The sequence below is a fragment of the Brachypodium distachyon genome, chromosome 4, assembly GCF_000005505.3.
Source record: "Brachypodium distachyon strain Bd21 chromosome 4, Brachypodium_distachyon_v3.0, whole genome shotgun sequence".
Taxonomy (NCBI): Eukaryota; Viridiplantae; Streptophyta; class Magnoliopsida; order Poales; family Poaceae; genus Brachypodium; species Brachypodium distachyon.
Genome location: NC_016134.3, coordinates 13,114,869 through 13,135,427, shown reverse-complemented (window position 1 = coordinate 13,135,427; position 20,559 = coordinate 13,114,869). Strand labels below are relative to the sequence as shown.

General features: G+C 43.1%; 1 protein-coding gene and 1 pseudogene across 1 annotated transcript; both read right to left on the bottom strand.

Annotated features, from left to right (window-relative positions):
* Positions 1–365: 365 nt before the first annotated feature.
* LOC100832885 (BTB/POZ and MATH domain-containing protein 2-like) lies at positions 366–10,157 on the bottom strand. Its single transcript, XM_010240763.1, is given in 4 exon segments — positions 366–1,130; positions 1,132–1,284; positions 5,200–5,209; positions 10,030–10,157. Coding segments are annotated over 4 exon segments (1,056 nt in total).
* A 2,187-nt stretch (positions 10,158–12,344) lies between these two features.
* LOC112268637 lies at positions 12,345–16,977 on the bottom strand (annotated as a pseudogene).
* Positions 16,978–20,559: the final 3,582 nt, after the last annotated feature.

Here is a 20,559-nt window from a genome sequence, read left to right as displayed (position 1 = left end):
CTGGAATAGAGGAGCAACTGCTCTTGAGGTGCTCAAAGCTCTCGCTTGCCATGTTGCCTTTGGATTTGTAAAGTCTTTCCCCTAATTGGCAGAACTTGGAAACGGCCATATAGAATGATAAAAAACTTCTGTCAGTTTTTTTAATGTCCATGTCGAGAACTATAAAGTTTGTTCTTGTAATTTCAAAAGTTATGCATGAAACTAATTAAGTGACCTCGTTTCATAATATTTATGTAATCGAAAGTTCTTAAACATACTACTAGTACTACTTGCATGATCATTTCAGAAATCAGAAGATAGAAATAGCAGGACATATAATTCAGATAAATCGATCTCTAAATTCAGTTACTTTCAGCTGGAAGTTGTCACGGTGCAAGCTTGGCCACCAGCTCCTCTAGAACAGAGGGGCAACTGCTCTTGAGGTGTTCAAAGCCCTCGCTCGCCATGACGGCCTTCAGGTTGCCCGGAGAGGCGAGGAACTGGAAGCAAGCCTTCTTGAGCGCACTACAACCATGCTGCTCGGCCAATGCCAACGTAGTCGCCACCGTGCTTCTGTCTATGAGATTGCACAACTTCTCCTCACAGATGAGTTTCAGCCTCTCCATGTTGTACCTGTCAGCAACTACAATCAGATGTTGAGCCACTGCTGCCGTGTCACCGTCGTCCATCTCAGGCAGCGAGTCGGTGTAAGTGAAGTGAAGAAGTGCCTTGAAAACTCTGGCTTCCACATCCTCAATCTTTACACGAGCTGAGGTCTTCTCCTTCATTGGACCGAGAAGCTCCGCCTTGAAGACCGATGACCGAGCGGCGAGGATGAAACGGTGTGCGGCGAATGTCTCCCCGCCGACATCAAAAGTAACATCTGCAGCATCACCGGACGAGAGAAGCTGGCCAAGATGACATGCCACGTCGGACGGTGGCACCAGGACGGGCGGCGGAATGGGCTCAGTGACGACGATCTCCTTTGTCACGGTGACATCGCACCTGACGCGGAAAATATCATCCCTGAGGTAAGATGATTCCTCCAAGTCCTTCCTTTTGATGAATTCATTGAATCCCCATGTTGATCCTTTGCTGGAGAAGGTGCGAACCTGGCTGCTGCATCAGACGTACAAACGGCACTGGTTTCCTATCTTGGTCGAGTAAGCTTATCTTGAATCCAGCTTTGATTCCATCAACACCAACGCAGTCAGAGCCCAGATAAATAGATATCCAGTCGGCATCATCCGAGCCTTCACCTTCGGGGTAGTAGAGGATGTACCAGCTATGGCTTCCGACATCAAACTGATGGGTTCGTTTCATGGAAAACAAAAAATTTCGTACGAGAAGTGCGGAAGAAAGCCAAGATAATATCTACTAGATGTAATAGATGTAATAGATGTGAGGGATTATGAGTATCATACCCTCGTAGACCACAAAGCGTTACGATCACGGGATCGTTGTTGGCGTAGTGGTACTTTTGATGAGATCGATCTCAATGCCGAACGTACGGCACCTCCTTGGTATCCACACGTACGGCTTGATGTCGTCTCCTCCTTGATCCAGCAAGACGAGGAGGAGAGGTTGACGAGATCCCGGCAGCACGACGGCGTGGTGTAGGATATGGTGGAGAGCTCCGCGGGCAGGGCTTCGCTGCGCACGGGAGAGAAAGAGAGGGGATCAGGGTAGAGAGATCCAGCTGAGGGCTTGGTGTGTTCTCTCCCCCTGCCCCTCACCTCTATTTATATAGGGGATAGTGATCAGGATTTGCCCCTCCTCCAAGAAGGGGCTAGGGCCGGCCAGGGGAGTCCCGGAAGGATTTTTCCTTCTATCCGGCCTCCCCACGTATGTGGAGTTCCACCACGTGGTGGAGAGCTCCACCAAAGGCTTCCTTTCCACCTAATGGGCCTTTCTCTAATCAATTACTACAAAGGCCCAATTAAATTCTCAGGAATAATCCGGAACATTTCGGAACCTTCCGCGAACTTCCGGAACCTTTTAGAATATTCTCGGTCAATACCGGAAAATATCCCGAACTTTTCCGAAACCCTGAAACAGCTTTTCCATATATAAATCTTTATCTTCGGACCATTCCGAAGCTCCTCGTGATGTCCTGGATCCCATCCGAGACTCCGAATCAATATCCGATATCACCATCTATTTTCTCATCGAACCCTAACGACATTAATCGTTAAGTGTGTGACCCTACGGGTTCGAGAACATGTGGACATGACCGAGACACCTCTCTGATCAATAACCAATAGAGGGACCTGGATGTCCATAATGGTTCCCACATATTCCACGAAGATCTCATCGGTTGAACCACGATGTCGAGGATTCAATTAATCCGGTATTCAATTTCCTTTGTCTCGCGATATATTACTTGTCTGAGATTTGGTCGTTGGTATGACCATACCTATTTCAATCTCGTTACCGGCAATTTCTCTTTACTCGTACCGCAATATAATATCCCCATGACTAAATACATTAGTCACATGCTTGCAAGCTCATTAGGATGTTATATTACCGAGAGGGCCCAGAGATATCTCTTCGTCACATGGAGTGACAAATCCCAGTCTTGATCCATACAACCCAACAAACACCTTCCGAGATACCTGAAGAACACCTTTATGATCACCCATTTACGAGATGAGGTTGATGTCCACAAAGTATTCTTCCGGTACTAGGGAGTGGTATGATCTCATGGTCTAAGGAAATGATACTTGACATAATAAAATCATTAGCAATTTAAACTTAAGTGACACGATCAACAGCTATGCTTAGGTTTGGGTCTGTCCATCACATCATTCTCCTAATGATATGACCTCGTCGATAAATGACAACACATGTCTATGGTTAGGAAACCTTAACCATCTTTTAATCAACGAGCTAATCTAGTAGAGGCGTATTAGGGACACGGTATTTGTTTATTTATCCACACATGTATTTAGTTTCCTGTTAATACAATTATAGCATGGATAATAAACATTTATCAAGAATAAGGAAATATGATAATAACAGGCATATTTCCAACAGTCTGCCACTTGCACTAGAGTCAATAATCTAGTTTACATTGTAATATATCTAACACCCATGGAGTGTTGGTGTTGGTCATGTTTTGCTCGTGGAAGAGGTTTAGTTAACGGGTCTGCGACATTCAGATCCGTATGTACTTTGCAAATCTTTATGTCACCATCCTTGACATATTCACGAATAGTGTGAAACCGGCGTTTAATATGCTTGGAATTCTTGTGAGACCTTGGCTCCTTGGCATTGGCTATGGCACCAGTGTTGTCACGGTAGATGTCCATAGGATCCAACGCATTCGGAACCACACCTAGTTCGGATATGAACTCCTTCATCCAAACTTGTTCCTGCGCCGCTTCTGAAGTAGCCATGTATTCCGCCTCAGTTGTTGATGTTGCCACAACGCTCTGCTTGGAACTCCTCCAGCTAACAGCACCACCATTCAAAATAAATATGTATCTGGATTGAGACTTAGAGTCATCCGGATCAGTGTCAAAACTAGCATCGACGTAACCCTTTACGACGAGCTGTTCGTCACCTCCATAAACAAGAAACATTTCCTTAATCCTCTTTAGATACTTAAGGATATTCTTAACCGCTGTCCAGTGCTCCATTCCTGGATCACTTTGGTACCTGCTAGTCAAACTAACAGCACGAGACACGTCCGGTCTAGTACACAGCATAGCATACATAATAGAGCCTATGGCTGAAGCATAGAGTATATTATTCATCTTTTCTCTATCTTCTGTCATAGCTGGACACTGAGTCTTACTCAATATCTTACCTTGCAACATGGGCAAGAACCCTTTCTTTGCTTGATCCATTCTAAACTTTTTCAGAACTTTGTCAAGGTATGTACTTTGTGTAAGCCCTATCAGGCATCTTGATCTATCTCTATAAATTTTGATGCCTAATATATAAGCTGCCCCACCAAGATCTTTCATTGAAAAACTTTTATTCAAATAGCCTTTAACACTTTTAAAAAGTTCTATATCATTTCCGATCAACAATATGTCATCCACATACAGTATCAGAAATGCTATAAAGCTCCCACTCACTTTCTTGTAAATACAAGCTTCTCCATGAGTTTGGACAAATCCAAACCCTTTGATCACCTCATCAAAACGGAGATTCCAACTCCGAGATGCTTGCTTCAGCCCATAAATGGAACGCTGAAGTTTGCATACCTTATTAGCATCCTTAGAATCGACAAAACCTTTGGGTTGCACCATGTACAACTCTTCCTCAATGTGACCATTAAGGAACGCGGTTTTGACATCCATCTGCCAGATTTTGTAATCGAAAAATGCAGCAATTGCTAACATAATCCGAACAGACTTTAGCATCGTTACGGGTGAGAAAGTCTCATCGCAGTCAACTCCTTGAATTTGCCGAAAACCTTTTGCGACAAGTCAAGCTTTATAGACGGTAATATTACCATCAGCGTCAGTTTTCTTCTTGAAAATCCATTTGTTCTCAACGGCCTTTCGGTCATTGGGTAAGTCTACCAAAGTCCATACTTGGTTTTCGTACATGGATCCCATTTCGGATTTCATGGCGGCTAACCATTTTTTGGAGTCTGGGCTCATCATCGCTTTCTCATAATTCGTAGGTTCATCATTGTCTAACAACATGACATTCATGACATGATCATTATGCCACTCAGGAGTGGTACGTGTTCTTGTCGACTTGCGAAGTTCTGTAGTAGTCTCATTCGAAGCTTCATGATCATTATCATTTGCTTCCTCTCTAGCTGGCGTAGGCTGCACAGGAACAGTTTCTGGTGCTGCGCTACTCTCAAATTCGAGAGAAGGTTCGAGAACCTCATCGAGTTCCACTTTCCTCCCACTCATTTCTTTCAAGAGAAACTCCTTCTCTAGAAAGGACCCGTTCTTAGCGACAAACACTTTGCCTTGGGATCTGTGATAGAAGGTGTACCCAATTGTTTCTTTAGGGTATCCTATGAAGATGCATTTTTCCGACTTGGGTTCGAGCTTATCAGGTTGTGGCCTTTTGACATAAGCGTCGCATCCCCAAACTTTAAGAAATGACAGCTTAGGTTTCTTGCCAAACCATAATTCATACGGTGTCGTTTCAACAGATTTAGATGGTGCCCTATTTAAAGTGAATGTGGCTGTCTCTAATGCATAACCCCAAAATGACAATGGCAAATCAGTAAGAGACATCATAGACCGTACCATATCTAATAAAGTACGATTACGACGTTTGGACACACCATTACGTTGTGGTGTTCCAGGCGGTGTAAGTTGCGAAACAATTCCACAATGTCTTAAATGCGTGCCAAACTCGTAACTCAAATATTCACCACCACGATCCGATCGTAGAAATTTAATTTTCTTGTTACGATGGTTCTCCACTTCATTCTGAAATTCCTTGAACTTTTCAAATGTTTCAGACTTGTGTTTCATTAAGTAAATATACCCATATCTACTTAAGTCATTTGTGAAGGTTAGGAAGTAACGATATCCACCGCGCGTTGTAACACTCATTGGTCCGCACACATCAGTATATATGATTTCCAACAAGTCACTCGCCCGTTCCATTATGACTGAAAACGGGGTTCTAGTCATCTTACCCATGAGGCATGGTTCACATGTATCAAATGATTCAAAATCAAGTGATTCAAGTAGTCCATCAGAATGGAGTTTCTTCATGCGTTTTATACCAATATGACCTAGACGGCAGTGCCACAAATATGTGGAACTATCATTATCCACTTTGCACCTTTTGGCATTAACATTATGAATATGTGCATAACTACTATCGAGACTTAATAGAAATAAACCATTCACAAGTGGTGCATGACCATAAAAGATATTACTCATATAAATCGAACAACCATTATTCTCTGATTTAAATGAATGACCGTCTTGCATTAAACAAGATTCTGATATAATGTTCATGCTCAACGCAGACACCAAATAACAATTACTAAGGTTTAAAACTAATCCCGAAGGTAAATGTAGAGGGTGCGTGCCGACGGCGATCACATCAACTTTTGATCCATTCCCGACGCGCATAGTCACCTCATCTGTTGCTAGTCTTTGTTTATTCTGCAGCTCCTGTTTCGAGTTACAAATGTGAGCAACTGAACCAGTATCAAATACCCAGGTGCTACTGCGAGTACTAGTAAGGTACACATCAATAACATGTATATCAAATATACCTTTGACGTTGCCAGCCTTCTTATCTGCCAAGTACTTGGGGCAGTTACGCTGCCAGTGGCCAGTCCTCTTGCAGTAGAAGCACTCAGTATCCAGCTTAGGTCCAGATTTGGGCTTCTTTGCGGGAGTGGCAACAGTTTTGCCACCCTTCTTGAAGTTTTCCTTCTTGAAACTGGTGGTCTTATTGACCATCAACACTTGATGCTCCTTCTTGATTTCCACCTCCGCGGTTTTTAACATCGCGAGGAGATGAGGAAGTGTCCTATCCATCCCTTACATATTGTAGTTCACCACAAAGCTTTTATAGCTAGGTGGTAGTGACTGAAGAACCCGGTCAATGCCTAATTCATTAGGAATCCCAATTCCCAATTTTTCTCAAGCGGTCGGCGTACCCAGACATTCTGAGCACGGAGCTGTTCTCCTCCATCTTGCAGTTAAAGAACTTTTCGGAGGCTTCATACCTCCGCACGGGCTTGGGTCTGAAACAAAGTATTCAGTTCCCCAATCATAACATTTGCCGTGTGGTGCTCAAAACGCTTTTGGAGCTCAGGTTCCATACGAAGCAAGAGGCCGCATCTAACTACATTGTGGTCCTCAGATTGAGTCAGCCAGACGTTCCTAGACTCAGTTGCTGCTGGTTCTGCACCAAGCGCTGCATCAAAAGCATAGACCTTTTTGGCAGCTTCGAGGATAATCCTCACATTACGGAACCAGTCCGTAAAGTTGCTTCCACTGGACTTCAGTTTATCTTTCTCTAGGAGAGTATTCATATTGAACATAGTACGATCCATTGATCTACAGCATATTTGCAAAGACAATTAGACTATGTTCATGATAATTAGTTCAAGCTAATCAAATTACTAATGAACTCCCACTAAAATCAACATCCCTCGGTTTGTTTAGTGAAACATGATCCAAATCCACTACACCAAGTCCGATCATCACGTGAGATGGAGTAGCTTCAATGGTGAACATCATCATGTTGATCATATCATTCATATGACTCATGTTTAAATTTCGGTTCCTTGTGTTCTGAGGCCATGCCTGTACATGCTAGGCTCGTCAAGTTAACCAAAGTCTTTTTGCATGCGTAAAACTGGCTTACACTTGTTGTATGCAAACGTAGAGTTTATAACACCCGATCATCACGTGGTGCTTCAAAACGACGAACTTTTGCAACGGTGCATACTAAGGGAGAACACATTATTATCTTGATATTAATAATGCGGGATCATCTTATAATGCTACCGTCGTCAACTAAGCAAAATAAGATGCATAAAAGGGATAAACATCACATGCATAAATAATGTGACATGATATGGCCTTTTCTTCATGTGCCTTTGATCTCCATCTCCAAAGCACGGGCATGATCTCCATCACCAGCCTGTCGCCTAGGTCCTCGGGCGTCAAGTATAGTTGCCTCCGCCAACTATTGCTACTACAACTATTGCTACTAGTAGCGATAAAGTAAAGCAATTACATGGCGATTAAAATGTTGACACGAAGGTCATACAATAATTAATGAGACAACCATACGGCTCCTGCCGGTTGCCAAACTCATTGACATGCAAGTCGTGAAATATTACAAAACATGATCATCTCATACATCAAATATATCATATCATATCTTGGCCATACCACATCACATGCTCCTACAAAAACAAGCTAGACGCTTCTATTTTGTTGTTGCATGTTTTACGTGGCTTTAGGGGCTGCACTAAAAGAATCGTTCTTACTTACGCAAAAGCCACAACGGTGATATACAAATTGCTTATTAACCATATAGGCCTCCCATTGCAAATCAGATTTCAACTATACTGGGAGAGACAGACACCCGCCAGCCGCATATGCAATACAAGTTGCATGTCAATTGCGGAATCGGTCTCTTGTGCGATGACAAGTAAGGTTGGTCCGGGCCGCTTCATCCCACTATCCCGCGAAATCCAAAGTGCACAAAAGAGGTAGCAACATGAACATCAACGCCCAGAACCAAATTGTGTTCTACTCGTACAAAACATCTACGCATAGATCTAGCTCTGATACCATTGATGGGTTCGTTGCATGGAAAACAAAAAATTTCCTACGAGAAGTGCGGAAGAAACCCAAGATAATATCCACTAGATGTAATAGATGTAAGTAACGAGAGGGATTATGAGCATCATACCCTTGTAGACCACAAAGCGTTATGATCAAGGGATCGTTGTTGGCGTAGTGGTATTTTCGATGAGATCGATCTCAATGCCGAACGTACGGCACCTCCTTGGTATCCACACGTACGGCTTGATGTCATCTCCTCCTTCTTGATCCAGCAAGATGAGGAGGAGAGATTGACGAGATCCTGGCAGCACGACGGCGTGGTGTAGGATATGGTGGAGAGCTCCGCGGGCAGGGCTTCGCTACGCACGGGAGAGAAGGAGAGGGGCTCAGGGGAGAGAGATCCAGCTGAGGGCTTGGTGTGTTCTCTCCCCCTGCCCCTCACTTCTATTTATATAGGGGATGGTGGCCAGGGTTTGCCCCTGCTCCGAGAAGGGGCTAGGGCCGGCCAGGGGAGTCCCGGAAGGATTTTTCCTTCTGCCCGGCCTCCCCACGTACGTGGAGTTCCACCACGTGGTGCAGAGCTCCACCGAAGGCTTCCATTCCCCCTAATGGGCCTGCTTAGGCCCATTATGGGATAATTAATTAGATTTCTCTAATTAATTACTACAAAGGCCCAATTAAATTCTCAGGAATAATCCGGAACATTTCAGAACCTTTCGAGAACTTCCGGAACCTTCTAGAATATTCTCGGTCAATATCGGAAAATATCCCGAACTTTTCCGAAACCCTGAAACAGCTTTTCCATATATAAATCTTTATCTCCGGACCATTCCGAAGCTCCTCGTGATGTCCTGGATCCCATCCGAGACTCCGAATCAATATCCGATATCACCATCTATTATCTCATCGAACCCTAGCGACATTAATCGTTAAGTGTGTGACCCTACGGGTTCGAGAACATGTGGACATGACCGAGACACCTCTCTGATCAATAACCAATAGCGGGACCTGGATGTCCATAATGGTTTCCACATATTACACGAAGATCTCATCGGTTGAACCATGATGTCGAGGATTCAATGAATCCGGTATTCAATTCCCTTTGTCTCGCGATATATTACTTGTCCGAGATTTGATCGTCGGTATGACCATACCTAGTTCAATCTCGTTACCGGCAATTTCTCTTTACTCGTACCGCAATATAATATCCCCGTGACACATTAGTCACATGCTTGCAAGCTCATTAGGATGTTATATTACCGAGAGGGCCTAGAGATATCTCTCCGTCACATGGAGTGACAAATCCCAGTCTTGATCCATACAACCCAACAAACACCTTCCGAGATACCTGAAGAACACCTTTATGATCACCCATTTACGAGATGAGGTTGATGTCCACAAAGTATTCTTCCGGTACTAGGGAGTGGTATGATCTCATGGTCTAAGGAAATGATACTTGACATAATAAAAGCATTAGCAATTTAAACTTAAGTGACACGATCAACAGCTATGCTTAGGTTTGGGTCTGTCCATCACATCATTCTCCTAATGATATGACCTCGTTGATAAATGACAACACATGTCTATGGTTAGGAAACCTTAACCATCTTTTAATCAACGAGCTAATCTAGTAGAGGCGTATTAGGGACACGGTATTTGTTTATTTATCCACACATGTATTTAGTTTCCTGTTAATACAATTATAGCATGGATAATAAACATTTATGAAGAACAAGGAAATATGATAATAACATATTTATTATTGCCTCTAGGGCATATTTCCAACACAAACGGTGAGGACTTGATGAATTTACTGTTGCCGAGCCCCGTGGTGAGGGAGTAGCCATCGATCTTGACAACGTGCGACCCGGACACGGCGTGGGCGACGATGGCCGACTCAGACGCCGAAGACGGAGAAGCGGCGGACATGGTGGCGAAAGCGATCGAGCTAAGGATCTGAATTCGGTGGTACTTACGGAAATGGATCGAGTTGCTTCGCACAGGACGGTTTCTTATATAGTCGGATGATATATAGCCGGATTATACACGATGATATACTCCAGCCAGCGCTATATAGCTGCGCGCGACACACGAGCAGTCGTCGTTGGCCGCCAGGCGAGGAGACGCTTATTGATCGTTGCGTGTGACCATTAAGTAATGTGTTGCATGCATGCTGATGATAGACGGAGGCGATCGAGGAGGCGAGACGGGAACCGAGAAGCCGCGCGCCCGTCTGGCTTTTCACGTTACTTTCTCCTTATAGTTGTTGTTGTTGCTGTTTAAGTATTATTTCAGTTTCTCTATTAAACAACTCTTGAATATTTTAAAAGAAATATTACATAAATTGAGTTATTTTAATTCAAAATTATCATCACTAATGCTAAATGAACTTTTGAAAAAAAATTGGTCAAATTTATTACAAAACTTGGAGATTTGGAACCTAAGTTTTAGAAACTTCTTCCGAGATAGTTCTTTTTATGAAGCTTGTAGCATTTTAAATTGTGTTTTGCTAACTTATTATTTTTATACAAAACTTAGTTGCCCATAACATGGCACCATGTCAAAAGTTTTGAATTTATGACAATGTTTATGTATTATTTCAGTTTTCCTATTAAACAACTCTAGAATATTTTCTAAAAACAACAGTTGCATAACTGGGGTGATTTTAGCTGATGATAATCATCATTAATACTAAATGGAAGTCTAGTAAAAATTGCAACTCAAAAATTGGCCAAATTATTAGAAAACTTGGTTCGAACTTCAAATATGGAGGTTTATTTCTGAGATTGTGTACATTGTGAACCATGGACCATTTCAAATTTGTGTATTACTTGTATTTTTATTCCAAGCTTATATAGCCATAACATGTCACTATGCATCACAAATGGTTTTGATGTTTGACAATATTTCGGTAACATTTCAGATTTTCCTATTTTCTATAAAATGGTAAAAAAATGTCTACATAAAAGGGGTGACTTTAATTCACATCACTCATCATTAATGCCCTAGTAAAATTTTCAACTAAAAAATGTGTGGTTTACACCATATTTTAAACAAAGAGGTGAAATGAGAAGAAAAAAAATATGACATTGGATTGGTCGATTGTCTTATGATGGACACTCAACAAAGAGGGTCAAGCCGACAGCCGCGATGGAGGACACAATGGGTCCACCGGCTTTGCTGTGTGCACTACCTTTGCGTAGTGTATTTCATCTATTTTGCCGAGAGTATTTGTTTGTTTTGCCTAGTGCTTTTCCTTGCCAAGTGTGTGTTGTATATTCTGCTGAGTGACATTGATAAAAAGCCACCGGCCTGGCAAAGCTACGACACGAATAGGTCTCTGCCGAGTGGCCGAGGAATAACACTCGACAAAGCCCTCGGCAGACGACAAAGAACCGTTTTCCTGTGGTGATCAATCTTACATTCTTACTTGCCAATATTACCTCTCTTCCTCAAATTAATATATCCTCTAGCAATCTAACGTTTGAGAAATATTGGATAAGAGCTTCTGATTTATGGAGGATTTATGCTCCGTGTCTTTTACAACATGTTTCAACCTGAATCTTTTTGTCGTCTAGATTTGTTCCTGATCTTGCACGAGAAACGGTGCAATGTTTGCCAAGCTACCTGGCAGCACAATACTGACATTGGTATCTAATCTAACTCACCGCCCACAACACTGTCAGCACACACGACGCCGTGGGCACTCCTGCATCGGTTCACCGTCTTCGCCACGCTGCGCCGCGACCACGCGACAGCCGTCGGCTTAATTAGACGCATAGCAGCACTGCAACTGAACTTAGCAGTACCGAGTTTGGAAATCGGTAGGAACACTAAGTTCCAGATGCCAGTAGAACCATATTGTATGTGTTGCGTTTGGATTTGTAAAAGCTTTCCCCTAATTAATTAGCATGTAGAATGATATCAAAAGATGACTGGTCTGATATACACAGGAAACTAAGTAAGTAACCTCGTTTTTAGAATTTATGTAACCAAAAATTCTTACAGACAACTAGTACTACTTGCATGGTCACTTCAGAAAATATAAATAGCAGGTCCAGTAGGACATATAATTCAGATAAATCTCCAGATTCTGTTACTTTCAACAGGTAGAGATCATGGTGCAAGCTTGGCCATCAGCTCCTCTAGAACAGAGGGGCAACTGCTCCTGAGGTGCTCAAAGCCCTTGCTCGCCATGTCTGCCTTCAGGTTGCCTGGAGAGGTGAGGAACTTGAAGCAAGCATTCTTGAGCGCGCCACAACCATGCTGTTCTGCCAGCGTCAACGTGGTCGCCACTGTGCTTCTGCTGATGAGATTGCACAGCTTTTCTTCGCATAACAACTTGAGCCTCTCCATGTTGTACTTGTCTGCCGCTACAAGCAAATGTTGAGCCATCACGGCAGTGTCTTCTTCCATCTCAAGCTGCAGCGTGTCAGTATAGACGAAGTGGAGCAAAGCCTTGAACACTTTGGCTTCCATGTCAAATATCTTAACATGAGCTGCGGTCTTCTCCTTCATCGGACCGAGGAGCTCTGCCTTGAAAACAGAGGACCGGGCAGCAAGCATGTACCTGTGCGCGGCGAACGATTCACCGCCGATATCAAAAGTGACATCTGCCCCATCGCCGGTGGAGAGGAGCTGGCCAAGATGACTTGCCATGTCTGACGGCGGAACCAAGACGGCTGGCAGGATGGGCTCGGTGAAGATCTCCTTTGCTACCGTGACATCGCACCTAATGTTTTTTTTTTGACGAAAGAAGCACAGCATGCCTTTCATTAATAAGTAGTCGAGAAAACTCAACCGGAAGAAAAGTAACAAGTTATGAATTTACAAAGGAAGAGAGAAAGACAAAAGACCCCAAAAGAAATCACGGGACATCATCGTTTCCCAGACAGGAGGGCACCAATCCCTAAAGAGTCGGCATGACTCCAAAGACGGGCGTCCTCTTGAATGAGCTCCACCGTCACCCTCGCCGAACGTCTGCGATTCTTGAAGATCCTCCCATTTCTTTCACTAGCATGGTGGCCCTCGCAAATGCGAGGGCAATGTCTAAAAATGTCCGTTAAATAGAATTTATGACTTGAAATGTATTTATATTCTACGAATAGAATCATGACCAATTCATTTTAATTATTTAGAAACTCATTTACATGTACTGAAACATATTTTTTTTGCGAATATGTATTACAATATGAGCATTCATCTGTTGGATCCTCCTATAATTATGGAGTTCGACCAACATATCCTCAGTCCTCACATACTCACTCCGTCCCATATTAAGTGCCTAAATATTACATGTATCTAGACGTATTTTAGTGTATATAGATACGTCCATATATAGACAAATTTGAGTCGCTTAATATGAGACGAAGGGAATATATAGAATGTGACATGGCACAACGGAAAAGATCAACAAAACAACTGCAGCTTTAGTTGATACCAAAACAGCATGCATATTTGCCGAATACATTCTTGACCAATACGCACCTGTTGTTTCACCAGTGTAGGCTGCTCTCTGTATGCAATACCACCAAAGAAAGCCAATATGAATTAAACCATTAAGCACGTAAAGCCTGGAGGTTCGCTAGATGTTGTATTATATGTGTTGATAGATCCACAGAAAGAAAATAAACATAGTGTTACATGTACCTTAGCCCTGGCCATGAAGCATAAGATAAAATGGAGCTCTTGGGCAGAACGCGCAGAAATGGTGATAAGATCGAGTTGATCATTTTGCGGCGGCTAGCAATAGCGTTGAGAGCCGCCAGGGAGTGAATGGCAAGAGAAAGTTTAGTTTGGAGTTAGGGAGAAGAAAGTCTACATTGAAGTATAGGTGGTCAATTCTCTTCAACTTGTTCTTAAAGTGGAACTTCAAGTTCTATGCATTGTTGTGGTTGATTAATGGACTCAAGTACTTGCCGGATGTATTGCGTTTTTGTACAATACTACATCCCATGGAAAAAAAAGCACTGTGTTTGAAGTATGCTCATTCTTAGTAGGTAAAGCATATATTGTTGTTTACAAAAAAAGCAAACTTAGCCATTGCTTATAAAATTGATTTCAGTACACCAAACCGTCAAAATTATTGCACTTAACACACTTTAAATAGCTCCAGAAGACTTAATCCAGCAGATCTCATCCTGACAAAACATTGGGTCCAGTGCAAGGCATATTAATTATGTTAAAGTTCAAGACCCTACATTAACACATAATGAGAAGACCTTATGTACTCATTTCTATTTTGAAAATTTAGTTTACTAATAAATGCTCAAAACCTATAGCAACTTTCTGCCAAGAGGAAAAACTAAACCATGGAGATTCTTTAGGTGAACTCACCTTTGAGCTACATTATTCTCTTTCCATTCCTCCTGAATTATACATGCATGTTCACGTTGATGTACCCATACGGTCAGGCCTGCCAATTAAAATGGCAGGTTTGATTATGGAAGTGCAAAATAAAGTGAGGCATATGATCAAATCTGTCATGAAGAATTTTAACTTCATTTTGAATGTTTGCACTGTACAGAGCAACACCACGAATTAATGCTTACCTCTTTTCAGATAGGCAATGAATTTTATAGTTTAAGTAGTAATGTGGGGGAATTGAAATCTATTTACACTGATTGAGCAGATTGTCCCAACATATAATTATAATTTGCTAGCCATTATATGTTTTTAACCCATGAATAAAATGAAAACAGAATGCATGATGCATTGTTTACGATTTGGTATAGCACCATAATTTCAGTGCGCATTTCGAAAATCCAACCGAGTATCGAGCTTCTCAATTATGATTACATGTTAGCTCAAAATCATTTTCGGGCTTATATTTTCCACAGCAGTTTCTGTACTCCCTACCTATATGGATTTTCTAAATATAGTATATGTCTACATATGCATACATGAATAAAGTTCTTTCCCCAATGGAGTTAAACTTGGCAAATGTTATTCACTGTCACAATGTTGAGTCAAAGCTAACATAATGTACTTCTAAAACAATTACGACATGAGTTGCAGTGGAACAGGAGATAATATGCTTACCGAAACCAAATCAACATGAAGTTCCCAGTAACATGTGAAAGTGCATTTGGTCTAGAATTTGCTTGTAATCTGCAGAGTTGTTAATATAACAACATCCATCGATATAAGCGTACCCAACGTGGTTGTAGCCAGATTTAGTATTGCTTCTCATTGTCGAAAAGCATTTACTTTACTTGCTTTTGCATTGATTGTTCTATGCTCTCGCATGCACAACTATGTGTTTTTAAATACTTATTCTTACTTTTTTGCTGTCAAGAATGAAGATACAACCATGGCACACTGATCACTCAAACATATCAAAATAATGCAGCCAGTAATATGGAGTGGAAAACGGTAGAGATCAAATTAGTTTATGACATACACCGAGGCTGACAGAGGAGGGTGTAGCGAGGGGAGGATGGAGGAGGCGCCGCAGTTGAAGGGCCGGCGGCTCTGCCTCTGCGGAGATCGGGAGCCTGGTCGAGATCGAGAGGCCGGTAGGTTGAGGCCTGGAGGCCCACGTTGATTAAGAAAGATATCAACGGCTCTGATTTAGTATTCTACCACATCAATGGCTAGATGTTTTGCTTTTTGTTGGAATTTTCTAGCCTTTCTGTCTTTTTTGTGGTTGCTCCGTCATGTACTTTTAGTATATAATAGATTCCAGATAGCCCATAGTGTAAGAAGGAACAAAGAGGTAGCCCCTTTGATTTCCGCTTTGGTTTTGCCGATGGAGATGGCATTCATCCTATCAGACCACCAAGAGATGACTGAGGAAGTGTCGTTCCAACTAGGAGGCCGGAGAGGGGGAAGATTGAAGCGGTTCCCAACGAGGCACCAAACCTGCCGGGCGAAAGAACAGTCAATGAACAGGTGCACAACATCCTCAGGCATAGATGGGCAGTGAGAGCACCATTTATCACAGTCGATCCCTCTCAACATGAGAACATCAGCTGTCGGGACCCGTTCATGCGCCAGCAGCCAACCAAAAAATTTGCATTTGGCAGGAGCACGACAATTCCAAATGAGTTTCGCAAGGTGAACCTTGACAAGGCCATGGAATTGAGCCTGATAAGCCAAGCTAGCAGAATAGACGCCTGAACTTGTTAGCTTCCAGATAATACTGTCCGGCAAGGTAGGATAGAGTCTGATGAAGGAGACGAAATGGAATAAATCCACGAATTGATGTAAGGCCGCCGCACTGATCGAGAACGCCCTTCAAATCATGAATCCAGTTATAATTGATGAGCGCCTGAGAAAGAGACCGGTTCTTCTAATGTTGAGAACATCATCCCTGAGGTATATAAGATGATTCCTCCAAGTCCTTCTTCTTGATGAATTTAACGAAGCCCCACGATGATTCTTTACTGGAGAAGGCGTCGATCTCTTTGCTCGACTTGCTGTACAACGGCACTGGTTGCATATATCGGTCAAGTAAACTGAACCCGAATCGTGCCGTGACTTCATTGGCGCCGCCGTGATCGAGATTCAGAAAGATGGATATCCAATCGGCAGATTCTGAATTTTCGCCGTCGGGATAGTAATGCAGACACCAGCGATGGCCTCCGACAGTAAACTTCTCGGATTTGATGGATTTGCCGTGCCCGAGGCCCTTGGTGCAGGAGTAGCCGTCGATCTTGAGGACATGCGACCCAGAAACGGCGTGGGCGACGATGGCCGAGGCGGACAGCGGCGACGTGCCGATGGAAGACGGAGAAGAGACGGACATGGCCACAGCTAGCAGCGACGGTTGGGATTAGGGCCCCCGTACTTGAGGGTTTTTATATATTGTTACCAAAAAGGCCTGCAAACCGGCCGGAAGTCCCAAACTAATCCACTTGGTGCACGAATAGGACTTTTATTTTGGACGCGGTGCACAAAATGACTAGTACAAGCGGACCCCGCAAGAAAACAGGCCGTCTGCGACTAGCCAGCAGCACTGCAGCAGGAGTAGAGCGGCGAGCTAGCGACTTGTTTTTAGGCATTTCTCTGATTTTTTTTTTAAATCGGTACTTCCTCTGATCTTAAATTCTTGACTCAAATTTGTCCAAATATGGATGTATCTATTTTTTAAAAACGTCTAGATATATGTAATATTTCGACAACAATTTAGGATCGGAGAGAGTACAATGTCGTAATTTTCTACACATAACATACAAATTCCACTTGATGATATATTTGTATCGTGTTTTTGGTAAATTCAATATTAGCATGTTTACTGTTGGGGAGTAATATTTGGGTTAAAAAAATCACTAGTTGCAGTATAAATCGGGAAAAAAAAATTATACATTGGACCACCCTGACGCAAAATCCTAGATCCGCCACTGCCCACTTGAACCGTGTTGGTCATGCACGACCCGTCCTTGACTCGCCGGCCTGTTTTTATCTTCTTGATTTATCCCTTGCAATCCAAATCTATCCAACGGTTCATTTGGAGGTACTAGTGTTAATTTACAAACCCTTTGAATTACCCTTGTACCAAACAAGGTCATGGGTAAAGCGGCGATATTACCGGGCCCGGATCCTCCCGGTGTGTTTTTCACCATTGATGGTAGCTTCGAGATCCGTGGACATAACTGTTCGTAGTGTTTATCAACTGTGAAAACGCACCCCGAAAAAAGAGTGTTCCCGCTAACGTGAGAGAATTGGGACCGCGCGCCGGAAAGGAAATTTGGCATCTAGTCCACATAGTAGTAGCAGGTTAGGAGCAGCTCGGGCAGAACCGTAGTTGTCACCGCCCCCTAGATCCTCCTATCCCCTCGCCCCTGCCAGAGGAAGCCGACGCGGTACGGTGGACGGCGGTGGCGGGGTCCTTTTTCGTTTCATGAGTCCTCGTCTCCTCGATCTTCACGGTGTGGTGCAGGCGTTGGTCCAGACACCAGCGAACAACTTCATCTCATCACGTGAATAGCTCAATTGGGGCAGGGTGAGGCCGGGGAGGTCGCTCTGCCTCACCGCGTGGCCGAGGAACTCCTGCCAGAGCTAGGTGGCGCGATGCCGCTGACAAGGAGTGCCGCCACCGCGTCTGGTCAGAGGCCTTGTGAAAGCGCGTCGCCCTTGCATGGAACCGTTGGGATGGGATTGACATCGGTCTTGAGTAGGTGCTTGACGATCGGCGGCGGTTAGAGATGGAGATGGCCGAGACAACCACGCGCTGGAGCCAGAGAGCTCCTAGCTCGCCATCAGCCGCCTCCGAGACCGACTCCGGCGACAAGGCTTACTAATAGCTTTTGTTTTTGGCTCATATTTATGTCTTTTTGTCATTGGAATTGTCATTTGACTTGATATTGTGATATGATGGTGTAAGTAAAAGGCTAAAGTCAAAAGTCACATTTTTACGTTTACAATTAATTTCATTTTTACCCCCTAATTTTATTTTTTTGACAAAATCTACTTTATTTAACATAATTTTGTTCTTCCTCCGTCCAACAAAGGATGTCTCAATTTTGACTAAATTTTTGAATGTATCTATACACTAAGTCATGTATAGATACATCCAAATATTAACAAACTTGAGACATCTTTTGTTAGACGGAGGGAGTATAAATTTAACTAATTTAAGCAAACTTGTGACACGAATTACCACATTTACGCTGCGGCAGAGACACGATGCTACGTATAAGCAATATTTTGCGCTATGCCCCTGTTAGTGCTATTAGCACGCTAAACAGTGCTATATGCTATTTCATATAGCGTCGCTATTTCTTTTAGCGTCCAAAATCAAAACAGTGCCCTGTCAGCCTAAACGCCCAGCTGGCCCAAACTGTCTCTGGCTCACCCGCTCAGACCTAAGACCTAACACACGCACTCGAGCCATCTCCAGCTCGACCCCGAGGGCGGCGGCGGCGCCAGCAGATCGTCCAGCTCGCGTCAGCCGTCTCGGCAGCGGTGGCTCCTAGCTCCGACCCAACCTTTCCCACCCGCACGATGTCGCAACCAACTGCACCGCCGGCAAGTGAGCCACCAGGCAAGTTTCGTTTCAACATTTCTGCTTTGTAGATGACTAGATGTAGCGAACTAGCTTGAGCACAGCTTGGCAGTTCATGACTCGATGTTAGTCTAGCTTGCGCCGATCTCAATGGTTGGATCGGCATCGACTTAGAAATAGTTATTTCTCGGTCGCCTTAGAAAGCAGCTAAACTGAAAAGAACAAAAAAGGTCCGACTATGACACACTATCATAGTAGACCTAGAAACAGCAATTTCTCATTCAATGATCATAATCGTCATCTACATAAAAAAAAGGCAAGACGACTGAACCCTAGGCGCTAGCAGAACTGAAGGAAAAATAATCATGTTACTGCCCCAAAAGTATGTTATCAGAGGGTTGTTAGCTTTGACTTATTAGGAATAGTTATTTCTCCTTCGTCTTCAAAATAGCAAAACCGAAAGAAAAACGGATCCGACTACGGCACTATTGCATTGATAATCGATCTAGTTTTGCAGGTCTTGTCCAAGTCAACGGGACTTGTCCAATGGGTACTGGAGATGAGGTCTCAGGGAAAGCAGATTGAGATACTAGGTCTTTGGGATGTACACTGAGAGAAAGAGGGCTTGAAGAACAAATGTTGAAGTTGCTTACAAGTGTATCAACCATAATCCTTGCATGAGGCCAAGCATTCAAGATGTGGTCTCCTGCCTGGACACTGCAGATGTGAACCTGCCGGTGGAGATGTAGTCAAAGGAGAACAAACCAATAGGAAGTAATCTTGTATTTCACCAGACTAGGTTTAACTTCATTACTCCCTCTGTCCAATAAAAAATGTTTCAAGTTTGTCAAAATTTGGATGTATCTGGATGTGACTTAGTGTATAGATGCATTCAAATTTAGTCTAAGTTGAGACATCCATCATTGGACGGAGGGAGTAGAAGGTTTTTCTAACAAATTGTACAGTCTTGTGTGTAGTGCACATACCTGTAAAGGAAAGGCCCCTAATCATCAGCCTATGTATTCAGTTTTTCCTTTTTTGTGTGTGGAAGCATTTCAGCTCGAGACTCAATTCCATGATCATCGGAAGTGGGTAAAAATCTGTTATTAAATTCATATTCATTCATTTAATTAGCTGTTCAGTGTACATACTTCCAAAAGCAATCATGTAAAGCATGCAAACGTGTGGGTAAACAATCTCAAGGTCTCAGGGAAGGCTGCGGATTTACATGATAGCTTTGAGAACGATAAATGACGTGGACTGTGTCCTTGCTTCAGCATTTCAACACCTAGTCTCACTCCGCAGTACAATACTATGAACTAATATTTCAGAATTTGTTTCATTCAGAAGCATCTCCTCATACTCTATAGGACTTCCTTTTTT